General features: G+C 42.2%; 2 protein-coding genes across 2 annotated transcripts; both read left to right on the forward strand.

Moving 5' to 3' along the window:
• The first annotated feature begins 531 nt into the window (after positions 1–531).
• On the forward strand, positions 532–27,603 carry SERPINB5 (serpin family B member 5). Its single transcript, XM_019014308.4, has 7 exons — positions 532–835; positions 8,208–8,382; positions 10,726–10,863; positions 13,116–13,233; positions 16,733–16,875; positions 22,882–23,049; positions 27,038–27,603. Exons 2-7 carry the CDS (start codon positions 8,215–8,217, stop codon positions 27,428–27,430), a joined length of 1,128 nt encoding a protein of 375 aa, XP_018869853.1. The 5' UTR covers positions 532–835; positions 8,208–8,214; the 3' UTR covers positions 27,431–27,603.
• LOC101138209 (ATP synthase F(0) complex subunit C1, mitochondrial-like) lies at positions 20,759–21,168 on the forward strand. The gene is given in 2 exon segments (XM_063699352.1): positions 20,759–20,924; positions 20,927–21,168. Coding segments are annotated over 2 exon segments (408 nt in total).

The raw sequence follows: 27,603 nt of genomic DNA on the forward strand, positions 1-27,603 counted from the left end.
GGCTATTGTTTTACATTTTTTGTAGAGATGGGGTCTCACCATGTTGCCCAGGTTGGTCTCAAACTCCTGGGCTCAAGCAATCCGCTCACGTCAACCTCCCCAAATGCTGGGATTACAGGCGTGAGCCACCGCGCCAGGCCTGAGTAATCCTAATCACAGGATTTTAAAAAGAAACTTCCTGCGCCACCCATTAAACAATATCTCCTACCAATTTGGTAGTAAATATTTTGCTAATAGTACCTAATTTTTAGGTAGGCACTGTGTTTATACATATATCCATTCCTTCTTTTTTGATTGTCTTTCTGTTTAATGGGCAGCTACCTCTTTTGGCATCTAGCAGAATGAGCTGCTGCAGTTTACACAAAAAGAATGGAGATCAGAGTACTTTTTGTGCCACCAACGTGTCTGAGAAATTTGTAGTATTACTATCATCACACATTACTTTTATTTCATCTAATATTTCACCTTCCGGTCCTGGGTGGGCCGAGAGGATTGCCGTACGCATGTCTGTACGTATGCATGTAACTCACAGCCCCTTCCTGCCCGAACATGTTGGAGGCCTTTTGGAAGCTGTGCAGACAACAGCAACTTCAGCCTGAATCATTTCTTTCAATTGTGGACAAGCTGCCAAGAGGCTTGAGTAGGAGAGGAGTGCCGCCGAGGCGGGGCGGGGCGGGGCGGGGCGTGGAGCTGGGCTGGCAGTGGGCGTGGCGGTGCTGCCCAGGTGAGCCACCGCTGCTTCTGCCCAGACACGGTCGCCTCCACATCCAGGTCTTTGTGCTCCTCGCTTGCCTGTTCCTTTTCCACGCATTTTCCAGGATAACTGTGACTCCAGGTAAGCAAGGTGGGGTAGCAGGGCTGGTGACTTCCTTTTTCAGGGAAATTCATAAATATCGTTATTTGAGCTGATTTGATATGGTGAACAAAATGGACTTAGGTCCATTTTGGGGCTGTTTTCAAAGACGGGCTGTTGGGCTGAGTACTGTCGCCTCTCATCCCCCATGTTGGCAGTATTTCCAGCTCCCAACCCTTTGAGCACCAGGAACACCGCAGAGGGAGTAAAATCACTTAACCATACAAGGTAAGAATATGAAGAAGTCACATGGCTCGGAGGTTTTGGTGGTAGAGGGGTGCAACCGTGATTCACGGAGGAGAAAATACTTCTGAGGACATTTTCATGCCTACCTTGGAACTCAGAATGAATTTTGCAATGCTAGTTTCAGAAAGGGTGTGGTACCCGCAAACTGGGGAAAGTTGAGAAGTATTGGTGTGTCTGGCTGGCTCTTCTCCCTGGCTGACGTTGTAAGGCTGAGATTTAGGCATATGGACTGCCCTTCTTTTTGGCATTTTTAAGCATCAGATCGCTGTTCATCTACTTGCAACTGCATTCTTCTAAGCGGAAATTATTCTCCCTTCAGTTTTCTGGGTTTCAGCATAACTTTAAACAAGTTACACATTTCAGGTGCGTATTCTTGGACTTATAAATTATAATAGCTGCTTGTAGTTTCTTACTCATATGCTGTACACTTTTTCTTATGGCTTCATTTAAGCATATCATACAAAAAACCAACATGCCAGGCTATTCCAGAGACTCGTAACCAGATCCTCAGAGCTGGGGGCTCTTAGACATATTTCAGCCCAGCCCCCTCATTCTGTAGATGAGGAGCAGAGCTCACAGAGGTGATCTGCTGTCCAAAGCCACACAGCTTGTAAGTAGCACCGCTGAGATCGAATCAGGCCTTCAAACTTGCAGCTCGGGATGTTTCCACAACACCATGGGTTCTGTTACCATCTTTTTCATCCCCTACATCTCCCGGGAGGTTTTCGATAATGGGTTCCAAACCTCAGTCCCTACCAGTTAGTGTAAGTGTTCGATGAGTTCCTTCATGGGTGGAGATGAAGCCTGTCTGAGGAAAGGAGTCTCCAAAGGAAATGAGTCAGCAGGTTTATATCTTTGCTTCCTAACGCCTTGAATTGTGCCACTTCAATCCCTCTGGGTTGCGGATTGACTTTGGGGCTATGCAGTCTCAGCGATTTGGGCCATTCTGGTGTGGCTGAGTCTGGCTGTAAGTTTACTGCTTGGCAACAGTGGGCTGGGTCAGTGGTCAAGATCAGGCTTCTAAAGAGACAGGAGCAGCTATGATGCTTCAGAGCAAAGCAGACGCCCCCCTGCCATGGGAAATTAAAGCAATTACTAATAGCTGTATTGTACTTTCTTGCCCACAAAGCACTTTTCATATACATTGATTCACTTAATCACTTTATTTAGTCCTCATAGTCTTTCACATTGCAGAAACTTCAAAATATCCTGTTTTCTTAATCCTGCACATCCTTTGCTCCTCAAAGACTTAGAATGTGGACAACAGAGGTTGTGTTTTTTGGCATTCCATTACTGATATTATAATAGGCAAGGTTTCTCATGGCATTCCCTAAGGACTGGTTTTACCAAATACTTGAGAGATGTTTTTCACCATGTCTTTCCATCTTTAAAATGAGGCAGGCCAGGCTAAATGATATCTACAATACTCTGACACAGTAAAAACGTAGTTTTTTTTTCTTTTTTTTCTTGAGATGGAGTCTTGCTCTGTCACCCAGGATGGAGTGCAGTGGCACGATCTTGGCTCACTGCAACCTCAGCCTCCCAGGTTCAAGTGATTTTTCTGTCTCAGCCTCCCAAGTAGCTGGGATGACAGGCACGTGCCACCACGCCCAGCTAATTTCTATACTTTTAGTAGACACAGGGTTTCAGCATGTTGGCCAGGCTGGTCTCGAACTCCTGACCTCAAGTGATCTGCCCGCCTTGGCCTCCCAAAGTGCTGGGATTACAGGTGTGAGCCACTGTACCCAGCCAAAAGTTAAGGTTTTAAGGGATGAAAAAACTATGCTCATAGCTCTGTTTAAATATGCACACCCGTGATGTGTGGTTGAAGAGTGTGGTTGATGGTCTATAAGTAAAATGAACATATATTGTTCAAATCAGGATATGTTTGAGAGTAAACGGGGCACTGTTATTAATGTCAAGACAACAGACATAAACCAGGATTGTCCCAGGCAAAGTGGGATATATATATCCTACCCACAGGACTTTTTTCTCACCTAAATGGTCTAAAGACAAAAAATTTGAGGACCATTGGCTCAGATGCATAAAAAACTTAGGAAATCTTCATACAAAGACCAGTGACAAGCTATAAGTCTAGAGAAGTGAGCACAGCCCTACCCCCAGCCCAGTACATGCGTCTCCATTCACTGGGGCCTCTCTGGATTGAGTCAGTTCTCCCTGTCCCGCATTTTTGCAAGGCTGACTCCTACTTATCCTGTAGGACTCACCTTTAATGTGACTTACTCAGTTGTCACTGTCTCTGAGGAGGTGTCACTGAGGTTTCTAGTATGGGGGGGGGTCTGTCACTCCTGGGGATCCCATAGTGACTTGTGTGCTCATCAAAACACTTAAAACATTCATCATACCACTAACTGACAGCTCCTTGGAGGCAGGGGCTATGTCGTTTTCACCTTTTCTTAATGCCTACCCTGACACACATTAGGTACTCAGTTAATACTTACTAGATGAAAGCAACATCATACCAAGAGTTTACAACATAAGTGGCAGAAAGGGAACAAGGGCTTCTTCAAGTAGGAAAATCATAGGGAAGAAGTTTTGTGTCGATTGAACAAACCATGCAGGATATGTTGATATCTTCAAGGGGAGACTTCAGGACATGTAGGATTTTTGGAACTTGAGAGACTTCTGAGAGAACAAATGCCAGCAAAGATGCAATTAACAAGAAAGCAGGTGATCAGGTGTGGCAGGGAAGTGCCAGGCTGGGAGCTAGAAGCAATGAATTCTAGGTCTGGTTTTGCCACTCTCACTCCCTGCGTGGGTGGCCTGGGAGACTCACTTCATCTTTGTCTGCCTCATTTTCCTCATCTGTAAAATGAAGAGGTGTGGCCAGCCTAGATCCTCTCCAAGATCTTGTCCCACTTTCAAGGTTTATAATTTGCACAGATTGCGAAAGCAAGGTACTTGGAAATAAGTTCTTAAAACTGCATTTGTATTACTGCTTGAACTTCCGTCTCACTTTCCTATGGTTAAAATAAAGTTCCTTTTGAACTTTTAAGTGCTGAAAGATGTAGCGTTTTCTACATTGCAACTATAAACGAAGTTCTCCTTGTTAAAATGGTTACAGGGTTTTCACAGAAATGGAAGAAGACCCTTGTGACAAGGCAATAGAATGAAAAAAAATTTGTAGCAATTTTAGCACTTTCAACAGAAGTCATTAGGCACATTAAATTTATTATATAGGAATTGCTAATCTCTACTCTGGTACTTACAATTTTATAGCATTTGATCATGCAAAATGGTCTGTAGGAAGTTTGTATTTTTTCCAGGTCATGTATTGTTAACATTGCTGAGGTTTGTTTAAATGCTTTGATTGTCTTGCAATACAGTCATGTGGCAACTGTGGCCAAAGTCATCTTTTGAGCTACCTCAGACCAGATCAACTTTATAGTGTTTTTAGGTCACTTGGGACTAATCACAGAGCCACTGATCAGATTTACCGGGCAGTATTTGATTGATTACTTAGTGGGTGATTTTTTGCCACTACAACCATTTCCATGTACAGACCTTTTCTGTTTCCTTTAGCCAGCATCAAACAATGCTGTTGCCGCTGGGACCCCAGATACTAAGGGCTGTATGACCTTCCCAGACATGAAGGAGAATTTTCTGAGAAAGGAGCCAGTCAGCATAGGAACAGGAAGGCAGATCTCTTTGCGTTCATGCACTGAGGATTAGCATGCAAAGGAAGGGACTCACTCAAAGGGAAGGTCTGCCAGTGGTGAGAGAAAGCCCCAGAGATGTTAGGATGTCAGATGTGCACCGATTTACATCTCCAACAGGGACCTGGATCTAAGCCTTGAACTGCAACACAGCATTAATTGTATTGTGTAATTAACTACACTAAAAGCCACAATGATCTTGTATCCACAATCATTTAGACTAAATGTATCTCAAAATGTTGTGACGAGTGAATGAATAATGCTTTAGTGAAATAAAATGGTAAAATGAACATCTCATCACCGTTTGATCCACTTCTAAGATCCATTTGTAGGTGTTTGCAGCCAAACTCCCTCAGCACATTAAGATCTTAAACACCATCTTTCTATACAAAGGAAATCACTGAAAGTATAGTTTGTTATTGACTATGCAAAATTATTCTAGTTTCTCTTGGAGGATAATAAATACGTGCTGGGAGGAGCTACTTGTGTTTGTTAAAGCAGTTTGTGTGTTTTCATATAATTATCAGTGTGATTAGCTCTCAACTGGTGGAAGTGTTAAGAAGCTTTCAGGGATCTGGGTTTAGGCTTCTTTATTTGGTGAAGAAATAACTCATTACTTCTTGTACATGTTGAGTTTTACTTGTAGATGAACTTGGCATTACTAATATTAAATGTGCTGTGGAAGGAAGCCAGGTTTCCTATTCTGAAAGTCTGTCCACAGATTCCCCAAACCTTTTGTGAAGAGTTTCTTTATATTTTCTCAGTGGCGGGCACACTGGGTGAAACACTCAACAGGCTTTCATTTTTGCCTCAGTATACTCTGCTGACCTCAGTATACACCTAATGCCAGTCACCTTTCCCTGGGGTGTGATGTCACCTGTCAGCCCTTGCCCCTGCCCTGAGGGGAGAAGGAGTAAGGTTGTGGGCTTTAAAGAAAAGTGAGAGGCCCACCTGACTTCAGGGGGCCTCGTGGTATATTTGCAATGGGAACTGGCCTGAGTGCATGCCTGTACTTATCAGGGACATGTGGAGAAAGAGGAAGCCCGTGGAAATGACCAGTGAGCATGAACAGAGTCAACAAAACATTATTTTTGGATAACGAACTCGCTTTTTCAGACTCTGAGATATAATCGATTTGAGTCCATCCTACACACAAGCCACATATCCCATAAAAGGGAGAATTCTGAAGAAATGTTTAAAGACCAGGAGTCCTCTCCTCCATCTTATTTTCGTCTTTGCATTCTGAATTTGTGTCCAGGTATAAGGTGCAAATTGCAATCCTATTCATCATGCCTTTGACTCTTGACACACGTTTGGGTACTGGCCAAAGGGAATCCTCTATCTTAAGCAGTGGAGCTTACTTTCTGATGCCAGGGTGCATGTCCTACCTGAAGACCTTCAATGTCACATTCGGCCCTTGTGTCTGTGTGTGTGTGCCTGAGGCTTTGGGGGAACACTTCGAGTTTAATCCCTGTACTGCTCACCCCGGGGTAGTAATATCAATTCATTTCCCTTAGAAACATGCTGTCCTGGCTTAGGCAGAGCCTCAGGAGTTCATGTAGTTCAGCTCTGCTCCCAGAAAGGGAAGCCCTGACTGCCTGAATTTACCTAATTGTCTTCGGAGTCGATCAGTAACTACTAGACTAAATAGGTAGGTAGACCTTTATTAGAACAGTGAAGCTTCTTAAATCTGAGGACCCTGTTACACTCTTAAAAATTACCGAGGACCCCAAAGAACTGTTTCTTTAAAAAAAATGTAGATTATATCTATCACTATTTACCAAACTAGAAATTAAAATCAGACACATTTTGAAATGTTCATTTACTAATTTATTAAAATAATATAATAATTAAATACTAATATGAATTATATATATTAAAAAACATTTTCTAAAGTGAAAAAATGTAATGAGAAGAGTGATATTGTTTTTCATTTTTGCAAATCTCCTTAATATTTGGCTTAATAGAAGGGATGTCATATAGCCTCTGGAAAACTCCGCTGTCTATTAGAGATTGAGAATGATAATGTCTTAGTATTATTATGAGAATAGTTTTAACCTCATGGACCTCCTGAAAGGGTGTTAGGGACTGCCAGGAGTCAAGACACAACACTTTGGAAGTTGCTGTGTTAGAATTAAAGAGCTCTGAGATGTGACAAGATGCCTAGTTGCTGCTATATCCACGTTACCAGGCTACATATTTTGAAACTGTTCCCTCTTTTCTTTAACTCCCTTATTACTTATTATACCACTCACATGTCTTGGGCAGCTCTGTATTCTAGTTATTTGTCTGCATATCTGCCCAAAGAGACTATGAGCTTAGAGAAGGAGGAGGTCCACTGATCCTTGTAACACTCTGGGTAGTGTCTTACACACAGATGCGTATTATAAACGCAAACAATAACCGCTGCTGTTTATTAAGTATTGTTATGTGCTGGGTGTCCTGCAGAGGCATTAGTTACTTTAAGGGTTTTCTAGCACTTCTCACAAAGCACCACAAACCAGGCAGCTTAAAGCAACAGAAGCTTTATTCACCCACAGGCTTGGAGGCCAGTACTTTGAAATGACGATGTCGGCAGGGTCATGCTGTCTCAAAAGGCTCCAGGGGAGAATGTTCCATGACTTTCTCTTGGTTTCTGGTGTTGCCAGCAGTTCTTAGCGTTCTTTGGCTTGTGGAAGCATCCCTCCAATCTCTGCCTCCATTGCCATACGGCATGCCCTTCACACAGGTGAAGACATTTGTGTCTTCACATCTTCCCTCGGTGTATGTCTGTTTCTGTGTCTCTCCTCTTATTCCTTTAAGGACACCAGTCATATCGGATTAGGGCTCACCTAACTCCAATGTAACTTCATCTTAACTAATTATATATTAGTTAAGAAATAGGACATACTCTGTTTCCACGTAAGGTCACATTCACAGGTAATGGGGATTAGGACTTAACATATCTTTTTGGGGGACACAATTCAACCCATTACACTTACTAAATATTAAACTGAACAATGCAAAACTGCTGCAATTCGACTGTTTTTGTTTTATAGAAGTTTTAACTTTGTAGTTTAACTGAAATCCTAATGGAAACAATATGTGATAAATAAAACCAACTGATGTTGATTAGTGCTGTCAACTTTTCTGACATATGCTGGAGAAGAGGTGTGACCACTGGGCTCCTGACAATGGCCACTGTGGCTGAGCAGGCCCAAGACTGCAGAGTCTAGGCAGAGCTGGACACACAGAGGACCTCACGTGCCTTCGGACATTTGCCTGGAAGTTTCTTCACAACTGATCTTACTTTTGAATTTACAGAAAGTTCCTTGTTTCTTCTGAGATCAATTACTTTGTTTAAATAGAATTCTCATAGTGTTGGCAGAATGCAGTTGAGAAGACGTTAAAGATGCTTTAGAAACTAACCGCTCCCTTGTCCTTACTTCCAGGCCCGCAATGGATGCCCTGCAACTAGCAAATTCGGCTTTTGCCGTTGATCTGTTCAAACAACTATGTGAAAAGGAGCCACTGGGCAATGTCCTCTTCTCTCCAATCTGTCTCTCCACCTCTCTGTCACTTGCTCAAGTGGGTGCTAAAGGTGACACTGCAAATGAAATTGGACAGGTAAGCCCCAAAACCTTGTTTCTACTTTAAGTGGGAATACAGTTATTAGAACCCATAGGCAGTGCCTATGGAAAAAAGGAATGTAGACTTTGTGGCCAGAATTGGTCAAGATTCAGAATTGTGCCATTCCAGGACTCTCTTAATCTTTTTTTTTTTTTTTTTTTTTTGTGAGACAGGGTCCCACTCTGTCACCCAGGCTGGAGTGCAGTGGTGCGATGTTGGCTCACTGCAGCCTCCAGGTTCAAGCGATTGTTGTGCCTCAGCCTTCCGAGTAGCTGGGATGACAGGTGCGTGCCACAACGCCTGGCTAATTTTTGTATTTTTAGTAGAGACAGGGTTTCACCATGTGGCCAGGCTGGTCTCGAACTCCTGACTTCAGGTGATCCGCCTGCCTCGGCCTCCCAAAGTGCTGGGATTACAGGCATCTTAATCTATTTTTAAATGTGAAAGCTTGCTTGTAGGTAATGCAACTCACATTTGGGACAGGCACCAGGCTGTGATGGAGAACCTGGAGATCTGCTGGGTAATCACAGCTTTTTCATTCTGACTTATAATATTTTTAATTTACAATGGTTTTATTGAGATGTAACCTCATCATAAATCAAGGAGCATCTGTATCGTTTTAGGGTTTCTTTCTGGCTATGGTTGATTATCTAGCTTTGTAAAGTTCTTAGACCTTCAAATGAGACAATTTTCCTGATTGTTCCGTTTTAAGTCCTCATGTACTTTTAGATAATAGGTGAATGTTCTTCTAATTCTATTTCATTATTACTCTTATGCTAATCATTCTAGGTTCAATAGAATTTCTTTTCTATTAGTTCATAAGCATTTAAAAAGGCAACACCTTCTTGTACTCATATGTGTCCAGAAAGTATGGCCCATAAGAGTTATTTAGGTAAGGATGAAGAATTTACACTTGGGACTTGAAGCAGCTTCACTCCTGCGAAGAGGAAATGTATCTTCTTATCAAGCCCATCTCTGAACTGCGCAACTCCACTCTCCCTACCCAATCTCCCATTCCTCATTTCTCATCTACCATTAGAGAAAGGTCAGCGAAAGAGAACTTCCGGGTAGTGGGTCTGTTCCTCAGTAATTCCTCAAGATCTTCTCAGTATATGCAACTGGTTCCCCAGCAGTAGTTACCTGGGCTCTTAAATTTTCTGGTCTCCTTCATCCATCTTTAGGCATGGGAGTTATGCACTGTCTGGGACCAGCATTTGACCCTGCAATGCTGAGGCTATATAATTCATTGGGACAATGCGCCGGTTTGGCAGCATTTGTTATCTGGGTTGTGGAATCACAGCATGGCCATTATGAGTTATGGAGCGAGGAGGGTGTCATCTTATGCTGACATTACATGTTGTGGTGTTGCAAGGCAGAAAAGATGCTGGACTATTGGTTGGAACAAAAAAAAAAAAAGGAACAAAATACAATGATTTAAGCCCTCCAAATGATAGTGTCCTGGTTTTAAATGGCTTACAATATTATTACAAGAATAATTAACAGTTTGAATCCGTATAATATTTTACGTGTTCTACATATAAGTAATCCTCATAACAACTCAGGAAAGCAGGTATTTTCAGCCCATTTTACGGAGAGGAAAGGAGGCTCTGAAGAGTTGGAGAAGATTCTCTGAAGAGTTGGAGAAGAGGTGGTGAAGGCTGGGATTCACAGGCAGGGCCACTGACTCTAGCCAGCCCAGGGCAGCCCACCATTTATTGTAGCTGCCCATCAGAAATGACACATCTATTTACCTGGCATTTGCTAAAGCACCCAGAGGGACTAGACAGACTCTGGCTAGAGGCACTTGTCCTGAAATCTGATTCCTGCCTGATGATGGTGTCTCTTGTTTAATCTCTCTCTCTGGTCTCTGAATTGGATAGAAATTATAACCCAGCTTCATCGTTCTCCAAGTTTGGAAATCCTTCTGTGTGAGTATTAAGGGCATCACTTTAAAGAAAGGACAAATGTTCTCGATGGTTGATTTGGAAGAGTACCTTTATGGTAGTGTTTCTCAATGGGGACAATTTGTCCTCCCCTTCCCACTCTGGGATAATCTGGCAACGTCTGGAGACATTTTGGGTTCTCACAAATAGGGGGAGGATGCCACTGGCATCTAGTAGGTCAGGGATGCTGCTAAGCATCCTGCAGTGCCCAGGACAGCCCCACAAAGACTCATCCAGCCTGAATGTCAATAGCGCTGAGGTTGAGGAGCCTTACTTTACGGGAACTAGGCAGGAGGATTCTGTATGCCCAAGGATGTTGGTCATTATCACGTGTCCACTTCAGTACAGCACTATTCAGAGGCAATGCTTTTTGGGTAATGGATTTTTCTCTTAACAGGTTCTTCATTTTGAAAATGTCAAAGATGTACCCTTTGGATTTCAAACAGTAACATCGGATGTAAACAAACTTAGTTCCTTTTACTCACTGAAACTAATCAAGCGGCTCTACGTAGACAAATCTCTGAATCTTTCTACAGTAAGTTGTTTAAAGCAAGTGGCAAGACTTAACTTTTTACCAGGAGTGGCATTTTCATGCTGTTAGACCTACAACTTTTTTTCAGTGAAATTCATTTCTAGATGTTCACTTGTGATTTGAGGCTTTAAATAAATAAATCCTAGTGGAGAGGTTGAGTATAGTGGGAATCAATTGCAGTCACATCTTCTAACTCAAAATACAGAGAAGCTTATGGGCTTTCCTTTTCCCTCTCAAATAAATCTTACCTGTTCTTTTACCTTCCTCTGAGAGAATGGAGAACAGAGTAATTAACTCTCTAATAAATGTAGCTCCATAGACAATGAGCAGTCTTACAGAGTGTAAGACAGCTAATGATTTAAACTTCTTTCTCCTTAAAGAGCAGGGCATATGGCCTGGGACAATGTTTTAAGCTCTCCACCTCATTTTTTATGCACACACAGTTCTTCTGATGTTTCTCAAAATCAGTAAGAAAAATAATAACTATGAATTCACAATTTTCATCAGTCACAAATTAGTTTTGTTGGCTGGGCTGGTCAGATGGGGATCTCCACAGGCAGCTCTGGTTATATAAGTTTAGCCATTGCTCTAAGGAATCATACAAACACCACTACGGTACCCATTGTTGTAATATTTAAAAATCTGTATTTGAAACACACAGACAATATTCTAGACTACATGAAGTTTCCCTCTGTACTTCAGTAACACAGAGTTGATTTAGTTCCTGTTTGGATGGTCAGAATTTCAAGGTTTCCAAATGGAAAAGCTAGACTACCAGCTTTTAAATATTTTACCATGATTTTGCAACTTTCTGCAGTAGGTATTTTTGTGGTTAAGATCTTTTGAGGACATGGGTTACTAGATATTGTGAGTATATTTTTTGTTGCTTAAAGATACATATACACAACCATTTTTCTTCCAACAATCATCTGAAGAATTAAAAAAAAAACTGAGATGTGAGTTGAAGCCTGAGCATACAACATTTCTAGAAGCTCCCTAAATGATCATTAAAGAGACAATTAACACATTTTTATTGCTGGCAGTGAGGACAATGGAGGCCCTCCTTCATCTGGCTGAGGCTTTCTAATGTTTTCAGGTAAGATTGGTTCTGTCAGTCAATGGTGACAGTGAGTCCCAAGGTTGATGTGCAATTAACTGAAGCTAAGTTAATTGGCTAAGGCTGAAGCTGCTCTGAAGAAATTCAAGAAGCCCTGTGCTTGGAAGTGAACTGACATGACACTGAATCAAGTTATATTTAGTTTCGTCGAACTTCCATGCAACATCTGGAATGATCTTAACCAGACTAGGAGTTGTAAAGTTTTGTTTTGTTTTTTTCCTTTGAGATGGAGTCTTTCTCTGTTGCCCAGGCTGGGGTGCAATGGCATGATCTCGGCTCATTACAAAAGATGTTTTAAAAGACTGCTTTCCATTGCTCCTGCTAGGTGCACAGCATCTGCAAATTTACTAGTTAAAGGTCCAAACAACTGTGCTCTGTGGAGGATCTCTTGCATAAGAACTATCTGGGTGTTAAAAGGGCAAGTTCTTCAGGCCCTTTTAACACCCAGGTAGTTCTGATTGAACCCAGGTAGTTCTGATTGTCAAGGTGGGAATAGGGTTTAGGGTTGCACATTTTAAATAAGCATTAGAATAAGAACTCCTGCTATGTTCTCTCCTGCATTGTGTTTCCAACCTTAATTTGCAGATGGCACACCTGGAAATTTTGTTAAAATGCATTCTGATTCAGTATGTCTGGGGTGGGGTCTGAGATTCTTCATTTCTAACAAGGTCTCAGGTGATGCTGTACACCACCTCGGACCACAGTTTGAGTAGCAAGGGTCTACAGGATATTTATTTAGTTCAGCAAAGACAAGAGTTTTCTGCTCATAATTCTCTTTTCTATACATTTCCTATATTCTAATATATATGTATCTGTAGACATACAACATTTTCATGTTCCTGAAATTACAACCCATAAGAGAATTGGGCATATTTAACATAGTGTCTCTTTTGTTTTCCCCAAAGCTGATATTAAGTCGATAGATGCATTTAATAATTGAAATGTCTTATAATTGAAAAAATGAAACACTCAATACAAAGAAATTTACTGACTTCTACATGGTTTCAATTCATATAGTGTTACCAATTTTGAAAGTGTACATATAGCAGTTGATATTTAATAATCCTTTTGTTAGAAGAGAATAACAATGCAATAGCTTGACTACAGACTCTGATTTTATGAACTGCATGTTTTTCAGGAGTTCATCAGCTCTACGAAGAGACCCTATGCAAAGGAATTGGAAACTGTTGACTTCAAAGATAAATTGGAAGAAACGAAAGGTCAGATCAACAACTCCATTAAGGATCTCACAGATGGCAAGTACCCTTTAATTGTTCTGCTATCAATCACCAAGTAAACAGGGCCTTCCATCTCATAAATGTTGGCTCCAAGGATAAAAAAAACATCTGGAGGATTCTCTGGATATTTTTACTACACAAGCTAAATTCTTTCCCTTCAAGCCTGTAAACAACTTGGATTTCTGGGCAATTCTTGTATCATCTCATCACTTGGTAGAAACTGTTGATGCTTCAGTGTTAGTTTACTTTGTCTTGCTCTCTGACGAGCTGTCACAGGCCCTAGTGGAATCCTAGCTGCGCCTCTAACAAAGTATGACTTTGGGCCAATCATGAGGCCATTTTTCAGTCTGGAAATAGAGGGACTGGATTATAACTTCACGATCCCCGAGGCCCCTTTCAGCTGACAAATTTTACAAATTTGTTAAGGAAAAAGGGACATAGGCAACATATGTAAAAGAAAAACCGGCTGGACGCAGTGGCTCACGCCTGTAATCCCAGCACTTTGGGAGGCCGAGGCGGGCGGATCACGAGGTCAGGAGATCGAGACCATCCTGGCTAACACGGTGAAACCCCGTCTCTACTAAAAATACAAAAAATTAGCCGGGCGTGGTGGCGGGCACCTGTAGTCCCAGCTACTCGGGAGGCTGAGACAGGAGAATGGCGTGAACCCGGGAGGCAGAGCTTGCAGTGAGCAGAGATCGCGCCACTGCACTCCGGCCTGGGCGACAGAGCGAGACTCTGTCTTAAAAAAAGAAAAAGAAAAAAGAAAACCAAACCAAACCGTAGTGTCAGCTTGTCCTCGGTGCCGCAGCCTCATGCTGGTCGTTCCTCTGATAGCCCCGGGGTCCAAGAAGCTCCTAGGTTCTTTCTCCGGCTCAGTGCTTCCCCCAGGCGTCTCCCTCGTCGGACTCCTCGTCCCTCCCTTAAAATTGCCGGTGAGTCGTCTTCCTTGCTGGAAAAGAGTTAGGGTTACGATGATTTTGAGGGCAAATCAGTGACTTTGTCCCCCTCCCCAGTGGATATATTTATAATTGCATCTGGAGGAACCCGTTGGGAGGCCGGGCCGAATCTAGCCATGAAAGAATAAAGCCTAGGCAGTAGCTGCTGTCTAGGGAGGGATACACTTCCGGGACAAGGGAGACCCACTTCCTGCGAGAATGACTAGCGCCCCCAGCTGCTCTCTCTCTGTACTGACTGAGGAAGTTCTAACAGGACAGTAACTGCAGGATGAGAACATGGAAAGAACAGGGTCTCTGGAGTCATTCAGCACCTAGGTTCAAACCCAGACACTGGTACTTACTAACTGATATTTGGACACAAAGCTTCAATTTACTGAAGTGTAAAATGAGGCACATATTACCTGATTTAATTTTTAAAATTGTATTATATTGTGTTTTATTTCAATAGGTTTTGGGGAACAGGTGGTTTTTGGTTACATGGATAAGCTCTTTAGTGGTTACTTCTGAGATTTTGGTGTACCCATCACCCAAGTAGTGTACACTGTATGCAATGTGTAGTCTTCTATCTCTCACCTCCTTCCACTCTTCCCCCACCCCACAAAGTCCATTATGTCATTATTATGCCTTTGCATCCTCATAGCTTAGCTCCCACTTGTAAGTGAGAACATACAATGTTTGGTTTTCCATTCCTAAGTTACTTCACTTAGAATAATGGTCTTCAGACCAGGCATGGTGGCTCATGCCATAACCCCAGCACTTTGGGAGGCCAAGGCAGGTGGATCACCTGAGGTCAGGAGCTCAGGACCAGTCTGGCCAACATGGTGAAACCCCGTCTCTACTAAAAATACAAAAATCAGCTGGGCATGGTGTCACGCACCTGTAGTCCCAGCTACTTGGGAGGCTGAGGCAGGATAATCGCTTGAACCTGGGAGGCGGAGGTTGCAATGAGCTGAGATCGCGCCATTGCACTCCAGCCCAGGTGAGAAGAGAGAAACTGCGTCTCCCAAAAAAAAAAAAAAAAAAAAAAAAAAAAAAAAAAAAATGGTCTTCAGCTCCACCTAGGTTGCTGTGAATGCCATTCTTTCTTTTTGTTTTTTTGAGATAGAATGTTGCTCTGTCGCCCAGGCTGGAGTGCAGCGGCACGATCTTGGCTTACTGTAACCTCCGCCTCCCAGGTTCAAGGGATTCTCCTGTCTCAGCCTCCCAAGTAGCTGGGGCTACAGGTGCGTGCCACTACGCCCAGCTAATCTTTGTATTTTTAGTAGAGATGGGGTTTCACCATGTTGGCCAGGCTGGTCTCAAACTCCTGGCCTCAGGTGATCTGCCCGCCTCAGCCTCCCAAAGTGCTGGGATTTCAGGTGTCAGCCACCGCATCCAGCCATGAAAAGACTTCTGAGTTTGAAATGGGAGGCTCAGGATTGAAGTTGAAGCTCTGTCGTTTACCGGCTCCCACACTTCTTTGTTCTTCAGGTTTCTTCAATAACACTAATATATATTTAACATATTATATAGCGTTGGCAGGACCAGTTACATAATTTGCATGGTCCAGGGCAAAAGTAAAAATGCTGGGCCTCTTGTTTAAACATTTATTAAGAATTTTGAGGTAGTGACAGCTGAACATTAAACCAAGTGCAGGGTCCTTCACACAGGGGTCACAGGCCTGTGAAGTGGGCCCCGAACATTGGTCTGAAAATTGGAGATTAGGTAAATGAAAACCCTTTATAAAAAACCTGTGGGCTATTCAAATGTGAGGAGTTCTTTTTATTAAGGGATCACTCCCCTTGAATTGTTTTGGCTATTGGGATTTAGCTTTATAATAACTGCAATTGTGATTGAGCCCTATGGTGATTACAGTTGACCTTGAGGCAATCAGCCTGCCCGCAAGGAGTGCAATTGAGAGAGTGGATGGAGAGCTGTGGGGTGAAGGGGACAACCTTCAGACATGCTTTCCAGCTGAGGAAACTAGAACAGCTCCTTGGCCTCTCTGAGCCTCAGTTTACTGCACTGTAAAATGGAGATAATGATCTTTGCCTTATAGGACCATTGTGAAAAGACTGAGATAATATATGTGAAATTCTGCCATAAAGAAGGTGATTACGTATTTTCATTCAAGAGCACAGGCTTTGGAGTCAGAAAGAGCTGGCTTTGAATCCTGAATCCACCCTTATTTATATATCATCCTTGAAAGTGACTTATCATCACTGAGTCTCAGCTTCCTCATTCATAAAGTAGGAAGAAATATATATCATGTGTATCGAATAGCTTGTATACTGCCTGACACAGAATAGGCATTCAGAATGGCAGCTGTGCTTTCCTTCTTATTTCTCTTCCTTTCTTCCCCGCTCCTTCATTCTCCTCTGCTGACCTCTTTGGTAGATCTGGTTGTGTCAAGGTAGAAGGAGAGAAAAGAGTCCTTTTGAAATTTGATGGTTGGAACTATCAGGCCTTACATGGTGTAACTCCATGAAGTGGTAAATACTCAGTGAATATGCATGTGAATTTCAGATGTAGTTTGGAAGAATAATTCTGCTACTTGTGTTTTCCTAAAATTGTTGCAGGCCACTTTGAGAACATTTTAGCTGACAACAGTGTGAACGACCAGACCAAAATCCTTGTGGTTAATGCTGCCTACTTTGTTGGCAAGTGGATGAAGAAATTTCCTGAATCAGAAACAAAAGAATGTCCTTTCAGAGTCAACAAGGTATGTGGGGCAGCATGTAGCAGTAAAAGGAGCCCAATTATAGATGTGAAAAATGATGGGGACAGAGTGGGGCATAAATCCATTCCAATGAGGAACCTGAGGGCACGGCCGGCAAAGTGCCTTTCCGGAGATGAACAGCTGGAAGGTAAGTGGTACAAAAAGAGCCAGAATCCAGAGGCCCTCCCTCCTCTTTTCCATAATGTCTTCAAGGATCTGAGCTGAGTGAAATTTTACAGAATTTGTAACCCAGCGAGGAAAGCTAAGTCACCGGCTGAAAAATAGCTACAAACATCTCAGAACTTCAGCAGAAAAGGAAAAGACCAAACTCTGTTATCAGAGGACTTTGGATTATCATGAAACCTTGACATCTAGGAATCTTGTTCCTGATTGATTAACTTCTCTAACATCTCATTTCCTTATCGGTTGATAGCGAAGTGTATTGTTCTGGGATTTTAATTTATAATTTATAAGATGCTTTGATGGCTGGGCGTGGTGGCTCACGCCTGTAATCCCATGACTTTGGGAGGCCGAGGAGGGCAGATCACCTGAGGTCAGGAGTTGGAGACCAGCCTGGCCGACATGGTGAAACCCTGTCTCTACTAAAAATACAAAAATTAGCTGGGCATGGTCGTGGGTGCCTGTAATCTCAGCTACATGGGAGGCTGAGGCAGGAGAATCAGACCCTGGGAGGCAGAGGTTGCAGTCAGCCGAGACTGCACCACTGCACTCCAGCTTGGGCAACAAGAGTGAAACTCCACCTCAAGAAAAACAAACAAACCAACAACAAAACCAGATGCTTTCAGGCACTTGTTGGCTGTGAAAAAACAAAGTATAGCTTACTCATTGACATCACTGGAAGTCATTATGGGAAGAATTAAGGGCGTGTTTTGCAGGCCGGTCTCATTGATACTGTTGAAGTAAATATGTTAAATAATTAATAGAGGGTGGGCACAGTGGCTCATGCCTGTAATCCCAGCACTTTGGGAAGTCGAGGCAGGCAGATCACGAGGTCAGGAGTTTGAGACCAGCCTGACCAACATGGTAAAACCCCATCTCTACTAAAAATACAAAAATTAGCTGGGCATGGTGGCATGTGCCTGTAATCCCAGCTGCTCAGGAGGATGAGACAGGAGAATGGCTTGAACCCAGGAGGCAGAGGTTGCAGTGAGCTGAGATTGTGCCACTGCACTCCAGCCTGGGTGACAAAGTGAGACTCCATCTCAAAAAATAAAAATAAAAAAAAAGAAATGGGTGAAGTACCTCTTTTGTAAATGAGACCAAGGAACTGAGACTGGAAATTTGACCCATTTTATTGGAAAACCCAGAGATCTATATGATGATGTGATGTGGTCTCCGTGGGTGGGATCTGACTTGTGTTAGACTGGAAGCAGCACTTCAGTTATTACGATACTTGAAGGTAGCTTAGTTACCTGTAGCTCCTACGCATCAGTTCTAGTTTTCATGCTTCTCCCAGTACTTAGAGTACCTAGCATCAATATCTTGTTTTTGCCAAATATAGTAGCAGCTTCTTAATGCTAGCATCTATGAAGAAAAGCCCTGCAAGATACAATCTACGCCTGGGTTAGCCGGATGGCTTCCATTACTCTTTCTTTCTTTGTTCCCATGGAATTTTTATTCATACTCTCCCCTGTCCACTGCCAGAATTTGCTTTTCCACAGTGAAATCTGTTTACTTACATAGATCCCCTACTAGTGCATGGGATTTTTAAGGTAGGGACAATGCCTTATTCACCTCAGTGTCTACAATTTCTGGCCAAGTCCCTAACACATCAGTAGGTGCTCAGCAAATTTGCTGAATGAATGATCAGTCCCTAAGGGTCAGTTTGCTTAAACAATCAATAGCAGACAAAACCTGACTGGCCTTTGGGACTACCATGGTTTCCTATGCAAGACCCATTGGGCATTTTCACTGGGAGAAGACAATGATGACTGTTACTGCTCCTTACCAACTCAAAATATCCATGGGTGCTGAGGGATGGGTAGGAGGTCCTCCTAACTTCCTGAGTTTAGCTTCCCAACTGCAGTGGTCTTCTCAAAGCTGACTGCAGAGACGGGATTGACCTTGCACACAAGAGGTCTGTCTGAGATTCTAGAGACATACCTTAGGCTCTTCACACTCTTGTGTTTTGCACACACAGGTCCTTGAGTTTTAAGCATGGCTTTTTGACCTTCTCACTGTTGTCTTTTACCTGGAGTGCAAGTGGAATGTGACTTTACCCAGCCTCTACTGTGAGTTAGGGAGGGGTGTTGGCCCCACTGGCCCTGACGGCATCCACACAGCCTTCACTGTCATGGAGTGACCCCTCTGGCTCCTTTGATCAGTGATTGGCTCTCTTCTCTAGCAAGGGCTGGCAAAGGGTTCCTAACTCTGTTTAAGTGAAATCTGAAACAGGTTGCCAATGGTGCCTCTCTTCAAGACCCCAGAGCCAGCCTGGAAGGAACACCATGAAAATGTTGCAATAGTCAATGAGTAGAATGTGGACTTTTGTGTCAACCACATTAAGGGTCGTACTTTTTTCATTAAGAAAGTATTAAAGTGTGTTTTTTGAGAAGGGAGGAAGAATGTGTGCTATTCCTTTATTCTTGCTATTAAATCATAAAGCTAGGTTATATAAGATCCTGGAAACTCAGGCTTTATGAACAGAATTAATAAGAGTTTGAAATGTCATTGATCTCTCAGTGTTTCACTTTATAAAGCAATAAAATGCTATTCACAGCTGCATGAGGCTACACCCTTCTTTTGAATGCAGATGCTATTACTTCTCCTTTGTTTTCTTTGAATTGCTTTGTCCACCCTAGAACTTTTTGAGTGACATTACTAAACCTTTTCTCATGCCCCGTGGTGTCTCCGGTAAGGGTTAGACTAAATTGGTGAAGTTATATCATTAAAAGTTTAGTATAGTACTTATTCTGATAAAGATATCTATCCATATATATCTATATTAGTATATATGTTGTATTATATTTTCTGGGGTAGATAGTCTTTATTTGGTCCTCTTTTCAGAAGATATGTCTCAACAAGTGTTTCAGAAAATAAAGTACCCATAGTCAGTGCCGATAAGTGAAACTGATGACAGTTTTTGAAGGCCACAACTATGTGCACATTCAGAAACTATGAGCAGTCTAACCTGTTGGAGATTTTTAGACAAATTTCTTTAGGAGGAATATATTTTAAGACAATATCCTCTTTAGGAGAAATAAAGGGAAGAATTATCTGTTAACCTCCAAACTAGTATGTTTTCCTATAATTCTGTTTTTGGTTACACATAGAGTTGAAGTCTTCCATTATTTATCAGCCAAATATTCAGTGAGCAACTACAAGCTGGGGTAGAAAATGAGACTTAGTTTCTGCCTTGACTGTATTCTAGTTGGGGTGGGAAGTGGAAAGACAATCACTAGATAATATTTCTAACACTGTAGCAAGTGTTAAAATAGAGGTATATACAAAAGTAAAATAAATTAGGTTTAGCTCTGCTGGAGAGAGGTTCTGGGGAAGGTTCAGCTTAGTATTTGAAGATACCAGATGCAAGTTTACTGGAGTATTATCCTTGCAGGCTTGATATGAAGCTTGAAATTTCTCCCCAAAGAGATTTAGTTAACAGGCAAATATCCCATGGGAGGTATATGTCAATAGGTTATACAACATTACTGTCAGTCTTTTACAACTTAGCGTGAATTAATTTTCCTTCAGGAAATCAGTCATCTCTGGAGCAGAGACAGGAGGCCAGGTGTTAATAGGAGCAAAGAGAAGAAAAGGCCTGGGTAGTGCTTGGAGATAAAGACCTGAACGATCAGACCCTTCCATGGGCTCCCTTTAAGAAGAGCAGGGCGAGACCAAGGGCTGAAGTTGGGAGACTGAGAAAATGCAGACCACCGGGGCATTACTTATTTCTCCAGCTCTGATCCGCTGTTGTACTAGGGGTCTAATCCGGCCTGTGTCTGCCTCCTTCTTGAATAGCCCAGAGAATTCATCTAAACAGCCTTCCTACAGCAGCTCCCCACTTTAGGTGGCCAGACAGGAGTTCTAGACCAGGTTGTCTCCTGGGACATTGACACCGCAGCCAAGTTTATTGGTGCTGAGGCAGACACAGTTGGTGTGGTTGGTTCAGGGGCTGGCATTGGAATAGTGTTTGGCAGCTTGATCATTGGCTATGCCAGGAGCCCATCTCTTAAGCAGCAACTCTTCTCCTATGCCATTCTGGGCTTTGCCCTGTCTGAGGCCATGGGGCTCTTCTGTTTGATGGTCGCCTTCCTTATCCTCTTCGCCATGTGAAGCTCTGTGGGGGTCACCTGCCTGTCCCTGCTGCTGCGGCTGCACACCATTCTTGGTGCTGGGCTGTGCTAAGCTTTACCATTGAACACAACGTTTCTGGAAAAAAAAAAAAAAAAAAAAAAGAGCAGAGCATACAGTGGAGCTCAAAGGGACTTAGAGATAATTTTAAAAAGACTTAGAGATAATTTTAAAGGACATTTTCCTTTTTTAAAATTATGCAATACTCCAAGCATTCAGAAAATGATAGAGAATAATAAAACGAACACCCATATACCGATCAATCATCTTTTTGAACTTAATATTTTGCCTTAATTATTTCAGATATTTTAAAGAAAAAATACAACAACAGTTGCATTGCTTTGTATGTATCCCTTCACTGCTCACTCCACTGTCCTGTTCCTCTTTCTTCCTCCCCAGTGGTAACCATTATTCTGAATTTACAATTTCTTCATTCTACTGACAAGAATACTGAGGCCTGGAGAGATTGAGTGATTTGCTCAAGGCCACAGAATCTGTTTATGTCACATTTGGGACTAAAAACCAAGGTTCTTATCTTCAATTCAGACTTTGTTAATTAGCTCAGATCTGAGTAGGTGGCAGTACAGTGGGGAGTGGGCAATTCAAACCAAAGACAAACAGAGAGGTCACAACAAATATTGTTTTGTTCTGCTATGTGCTAAGTTTGTTGTTGTTATTGTTCTGTTTTGTTTTGAGATGGAGTCTCGCTCTGTTGCCCAGGCTGGAGTGAGTGCAGTGGTACGATCTTGGCTCACACCAACTTCTGGCTCCCAGGCTCAAGCAATTCTCCTCCCTCAGTTTCCCAAGTAGCTGAGATTACAGGCGTGTGCCACCATGCCTGGCTGACTTTTGTATTTTTTAGTAGAGACAAGGTTTCACCATGTTGGCCAGGCTGGTCTTGAACTCCTGACCTCAAGTGGTCTCCCAAGGTGCAGGATTACAGGCACGAGGCACCGTCCCAGCCAGTTTTTGAAATTAGGCATTTTATTAGGAAAAGCCATATAAATGGTTATGTGGGTTTGCGGTAGAATTTACTTTCAAGTCAGCTCCACCAGGAATAGTTTAAAGATCTCATAGGCATCTGTAAAGAATAACAAACGTTGCCTATATTTACAGCCATACAGTCTTATTTTTAAGGTTTGATCTATGCAAATACAGTATTATATATACTTCATGTAATGTGTAACATGTAGATTATAAAGTATATGAACAACTTTTCAAAGGAACACAAACTCTTCACAGGACAGTCTCTGGTTTGGGTGCAATACAGTCTGGATCTGAGTGGATGATGAATTATAAGCCACAATAATCTGACACTGTGTCAAGAACAAATTTGTGTATATATATGTACATATATATTTATGTGTTTGCATATATATGTGTATATATGTGCATGTGTGTGTATATGTATGGGGTATATATATATAGTATGTATATATAAGTGTGTGTATATATAGGTGTGTGTATATGTATATGTATGTATATATGTGTGATATGTATGTATACATATATATGTATATGTGTATATATAGGTGTATGTATATATGTATGTGTGTCTGTATATATATAGGTGTAGGTATATATGTATGTGTGTCTGTATATATACATGTGGGTATATATGTGTGTGTGTGTGTGTATATATATTTATGCATGTGTAAATTGAAAAGTAAGCAGTCTAAATTTTCCCTTTTACAGACAGACACCAAACCAGTGCAGATGATGAACATGGAGGCCACGTTCTGTATGGGAAACATTGACAGTATCAACTGTAAGATCATAGAGCTTCCTTTTCAAAATAAGCATCTCAGCATGTTCATCCTGCTACCCAAGGATGTGGAGGATGAGTCCACAGGCTTGGAGAAGGTAAGGAGAAGGCAGGTGCTCTCCACAAAGGCACCCCCTGCCTTGGCAAAGAGTTGTGCCAACAGGGCTGTGTGGGCCGTGAGAGCTGGGCCGGTAGCCCTCCCTTATTGCCACTGGCTCAGTCACCTCCAAGGGCCCATGGTTCTTTCTGGGGCCTTTCCTCCTTAATACTAACAACAGCCAACATTTATTTGGCACTTACAGTGTTGTAGGGACTGTGCTAAGTTGCTTACGTGCATTATCTTATTTAATTCTTACAGCAGGCTGATGAGTTAGAGACTGTTACCACACTCTTGTTTACCAGTGAGGGAGCTGAGGCACAGAGGGGTGGGTAACTGGTCACATAATTAGTCAAGGGTGTGTGCAGGATCAGGATTTGGGCCCAGGTAGTTGGAGCCAGGTTCTTAACTGAAGGCTAGAGTGCCTGCCTCATCTCCTAGGCAGTTAAGGCACTACGTTGCTATGCACTGCCAGGTCCACTATCATGTGACCTGATATCAAGCATCCTCTCTCTTGCTCTTTCTTTTTTTTTTAAAATTAGTAGATGTTATTTTTAGAGTAGATCTATGCTTACAGAAAAATAAGCAGAAAGTACAAGGAGTTCCCATATACTCCCCTTCCCGTCCCAGGCCTACAGTTTCACCTGTTATTAGCATCTTGCATTAGTGTGGTATGTTTGTTACAATTGATGAGCCAATACTGACATATTACTATTATTATTATTATTGTTTTAGAGACAGGGTCTTGCTCCATTGCCCAGGCTGGAGTGCAGTGGCATGATGGTAGCTCACTCTAACCTCAAACTCCTGGGCTCAAGTGATCCTCCTGCCTCAGCCTCCCAAGTAGCTGGGACTAAAGGCACACAGCACTATGCCTGGCTTTTTTTTTTTTTTGTAAAGGTGGGATCTCACTGTGTTGTCCAGGCTGGTCTTGAAATCCTGGCCTCAAGCAATCCTCAGCCTCAGCCTCCTGAAGTGCTAGGATTACAGGCATGAGCCACCACACCTGGCCTTCACAATTTACGTTACGGTTCACTCTTTGTGTTGTACATTTATGAGATTTTAATACGTACACATATATGCTTCAAAATTTTGAATTATGCAGATACTATTTTGTAGTACACATTATATATAAGTATTTTATTTTATATGATAAGGGTTATTATATTATTTTATTTATATAGACTTTTAAGGCACAAAGTTTAAATAAGAGTAGCAGTTTTCTCTGCAGGTGAATGGAGTTTTAGCTTCCTCTCTGCTCCCTCACCTCTGCTTAGCTGGCTGAGGCCTGTTCTCCCTTTAGTCCCTCCCTGGCTTCCATTCTAGCTCCACCCCGCCTGGCCTCAACCCTTGGCCAGGAAGGAAGAAGGGGCTCTTTGAAGGCCTGGATCACTTGCTATATATCCACATGGGCCTCAGTGATTTGCTGACTTTCCAGGGGACCATCCAGTCTCCAGCTTGCTCCTTTGGTTGCCATTATGTTTTAGCCATCACTTTATTAACTGAATTATAATTCCTGTCCTTCTTCTTTGGTGCATTATTCTCTCTGTTTTTTTTTCTTTCCATTTTATGCTTTGATCTTTCAGCCATTATCCAGCTGTCTTGGATTTTACCTTTCGTTCTTAAAACACCCTCCAATAAGCATCAATTATTTTCTTCTTCTTCTTCTTTTTTTATTTCAATAATTTATTTTTCTTTTTTTTAATTATACATTAAGTTTTAGGGTACATGTGCACAATGTGCAGGTTTGTTACATGTGTATACATGTGCCATGTTGGTGTGCTGCACCCATTAACTTGTCATTTATATTAGGTATATCTCCCAATGCTATCCCTCCCCCCTCCCCCCACCCCACAACAGGCCCCAGTGTGTGGTGTTCCCCTTCCTGTTTCCAAGTGTTGTCATTGTTCAATTCCCACCTATGAGTGAGAACATGCGGTGTTTGGTTTGTTGTCCTTGTGATAGTTTGCTGAGAATGATGGTTTCCAGCTTCATCCGTGTCCCTACAAAGGACATGAACTCATCATTTTTTATGGCTGCATAGTATTCCATGGTGTATATGGGCCACATTTTCTTAATCCAGTCTATCATTATTGGACATTTGGGTTGGTTCCAAGTCTTTGCTATTGTGAATAGTGTTCCAATAAACATACGTGTGCATGTGTCTTTATAGCAGCATGATTTATAATCCTTTGAGTATATACCCAGTAATGGGATGGCTGGGTTAAATGGTATTTCTAGTTCTAGATCCTTGAGGAATCGCCACACTGACTTCCACAATGGTTGAACTAGTTTACAGTCCCACCAACAGTGTAAAAGTGTTCCTATTTCTCCACATCCTTTCCAGCACCTGTTGTTTCCTGACTTTTTAATGATCGCCATTCTAACTGGTGTGAGATGGTATCTCATTGTGGTTTTGATTTGCATTTCTCTGATGGCCAGTGGTGATGAGCATTTTTTCATGTGTCTGTTGGCTGCATAAATGTCTTATTTTGAGAAGTGTCTGTTCATATCCTTTGCCCACTTGTTGATGGGGTTGTTTGATTTTTTCTTGTAAATTTGTTTGAGTTCTTTGTAGATTCTGGATATTAGCCCTTTGTCAGATGAGTAGATTGCAAAAATTTTCTCCCATTCTGTAGGTTGCCTGTTCACTCTGATGGTAGTTTCTTTTGCTGTGCAGAAGCTCTTTAGTTTAATTAGATCCCATTTGTCAATTTTGGCTTTCAATTATTTTCTTCTTAAAGTATAGAACTAAAGAAAATGACCTTTTGAGTTTTGGAAATGATTTTTTTTTTTTTTGAGATGGAGTCTCGCTCTGTCCCCCAGGCTGGAGTGTAGTGGCATGATCTCGGCTCACTGCAAGCTCTGCCTCCCGGGTTCACGCCATTCTCCTTCCTCAGCCTCCTGAGTAGCTGGGACTACAGGTGCCTGCCACCACACTTGGCTAATTTTTTGTATTTTTAGTAGAGACGGGGTTTCACTGTGTTAGCCAGGATGGTCTCGATCTCCTGACCTCGTGATCCACCCACCTCGGCTTCCCAAAGTGCTGGGATTGCAGGCATGAGCCACTGCGCCCAGCTGCATCTCTCTCATTTTTTAAACCAGCTAAAATGGATGCATTCACTACCTATGACCCTAGGGCATGGCTCAGAGTTAGTTCAAATTCCCATTAAAAAAAAAAAGTAACTTTAGCTTTAATTTAATTTTCTAAATCTGATGCCATTCCTAGTACATGAATATTCTGGATTTCCTCGTAGAGAAATTACAATAAGCACTCAAGAAATACGTGTAAAAAGCTTTCTAATTTTATATTCATTTCACTATTGTGTATGCAACATCATAATCCAGGCATTTGTTTCTATAAATCTACTCTCTAACTTAAGGTTGGGTGCAGTGGCTCACACCTTTGATCCCAGCACTTTGGGAGGCTGAGGCTGGCACATCACTTAAGCCAGGAGTTTGAGACCAGCTTGGCCAACATGATGAAACCCTGTCTCTACTACAAATACAAAAGAAAATTTAGCTGGGCATGGTGGAGTGTGCCTGTAATCCCAGCTACTTGAGAGGCTGAGGCACGAGAATTGCTTGAACCCAGGAGGCGGAGGTTGCAGTGAGCGACGATCACACTATTACACTCCAGCCTGGGTGACAGAACAAGATTGTCTAAAAAAAACCCAAACAAACAAACAAACAAACAAACAAAAAACTACTCTCTAACTTAAAACGAAAAAACAGAACCCTGTCCTCATAAATTTCAGTGCACATGGAACACTGTTATAGGCTGGGGAGGAGGAGGACACAGCTGGGTGGCTGCTGGGTGGCTGCTGGGTCTCCTGAGTCACATACCAAAAACTTCTGGGCCATCTTTGATGTTCCACCCAGACTGCTTTGAAACTGGGCTTATCATAACACCTTATGTTTTCAATCGAGCCAGGTCTTTTACAGTTGGAAATAAATAAAAATAATTTCTTTTCATTTTTGTCCTTCAGATTGAAAAACAACTCAACTCAGAGTCACTGTCACAGTGGACTAATCCCAGCACCATGGCCAATGCAAAGGTCAAACTCTCCATTCCAAAATTTAAGGTGGAAAAGATGATTGATCCCAAGGCTTGTCTGGAAAATCTAGGGCTGAAACATATCTTCAGTGAAGACACATCTGATTTCTCTGGAATGTCAGAGACCGAGGGAGTGGCCCTATCAAATGTTATCCACAAAGTGTGCTTAGAAATAACTGAAGATGGTGGGGATTCTATAGAGGTGCCAGGAGCACGGATCCTGCAGCACAAGGATGAATTGAATGCTGACCATCCCTTTATTTACATCATCAGGCACAACAAAACTCGAAATATCATTTTCTTTGGCAAATTCTGTTCTCCTTAAGTGGCATAGCCCATGTTAAGTCCTCCCTGAGTTTTCTGTGGATGCCGATTTCTGTAAACTCTGCATCCAGAGATTCATTTTCTAGATACAATAAATTGCTAATGTTGCTGGATCAGGAAGCCGCCAGTACTTGTCATATGTAGCCTTCACACAGATAGACCTTTTTTTTTTTT

Source organism: Gorilla gorilla, chromosome 17 (assembly GCF_029281585.2).
Source record: "Gorilla gorilla gorilla isolate KB3781 chromosome 17, NHGRI_mGorGor1-v2.1_pri, whole genome shotgun sequence".
NCBI classification, from domain to species: Eukaryota; Metazoa; Chordata; class Mammalia; order Primates; family Hominidae; genus Gorilla; species Gorilla gorilla.

Excerpts from the sequence above, each read along its gene's own strand:
- SERPINB5 (XM_019014308.4), top strand. The coding sequence starts at position 8,215 with ATGGATGCCCTGCAACTAGCAAATTCGGCTTTTGCCGTTGATCTGTTC. Across the intron at positions 13,234-16,732 it reads CATTAAGGATCTCACAGATG|GCCACTTTGAGAACATTTTA; the intron begins GCAAGTACCCTT and ends AAATTGTTGCAG. Across the intron at positions 23,050-27,037 it reads AGTCCACAGGCTTGGAGAAG|ATTGAAAAACAACTCAACTC; the intron begins GTAAGGAGAAGG and ends TTTGTCCTTCAG.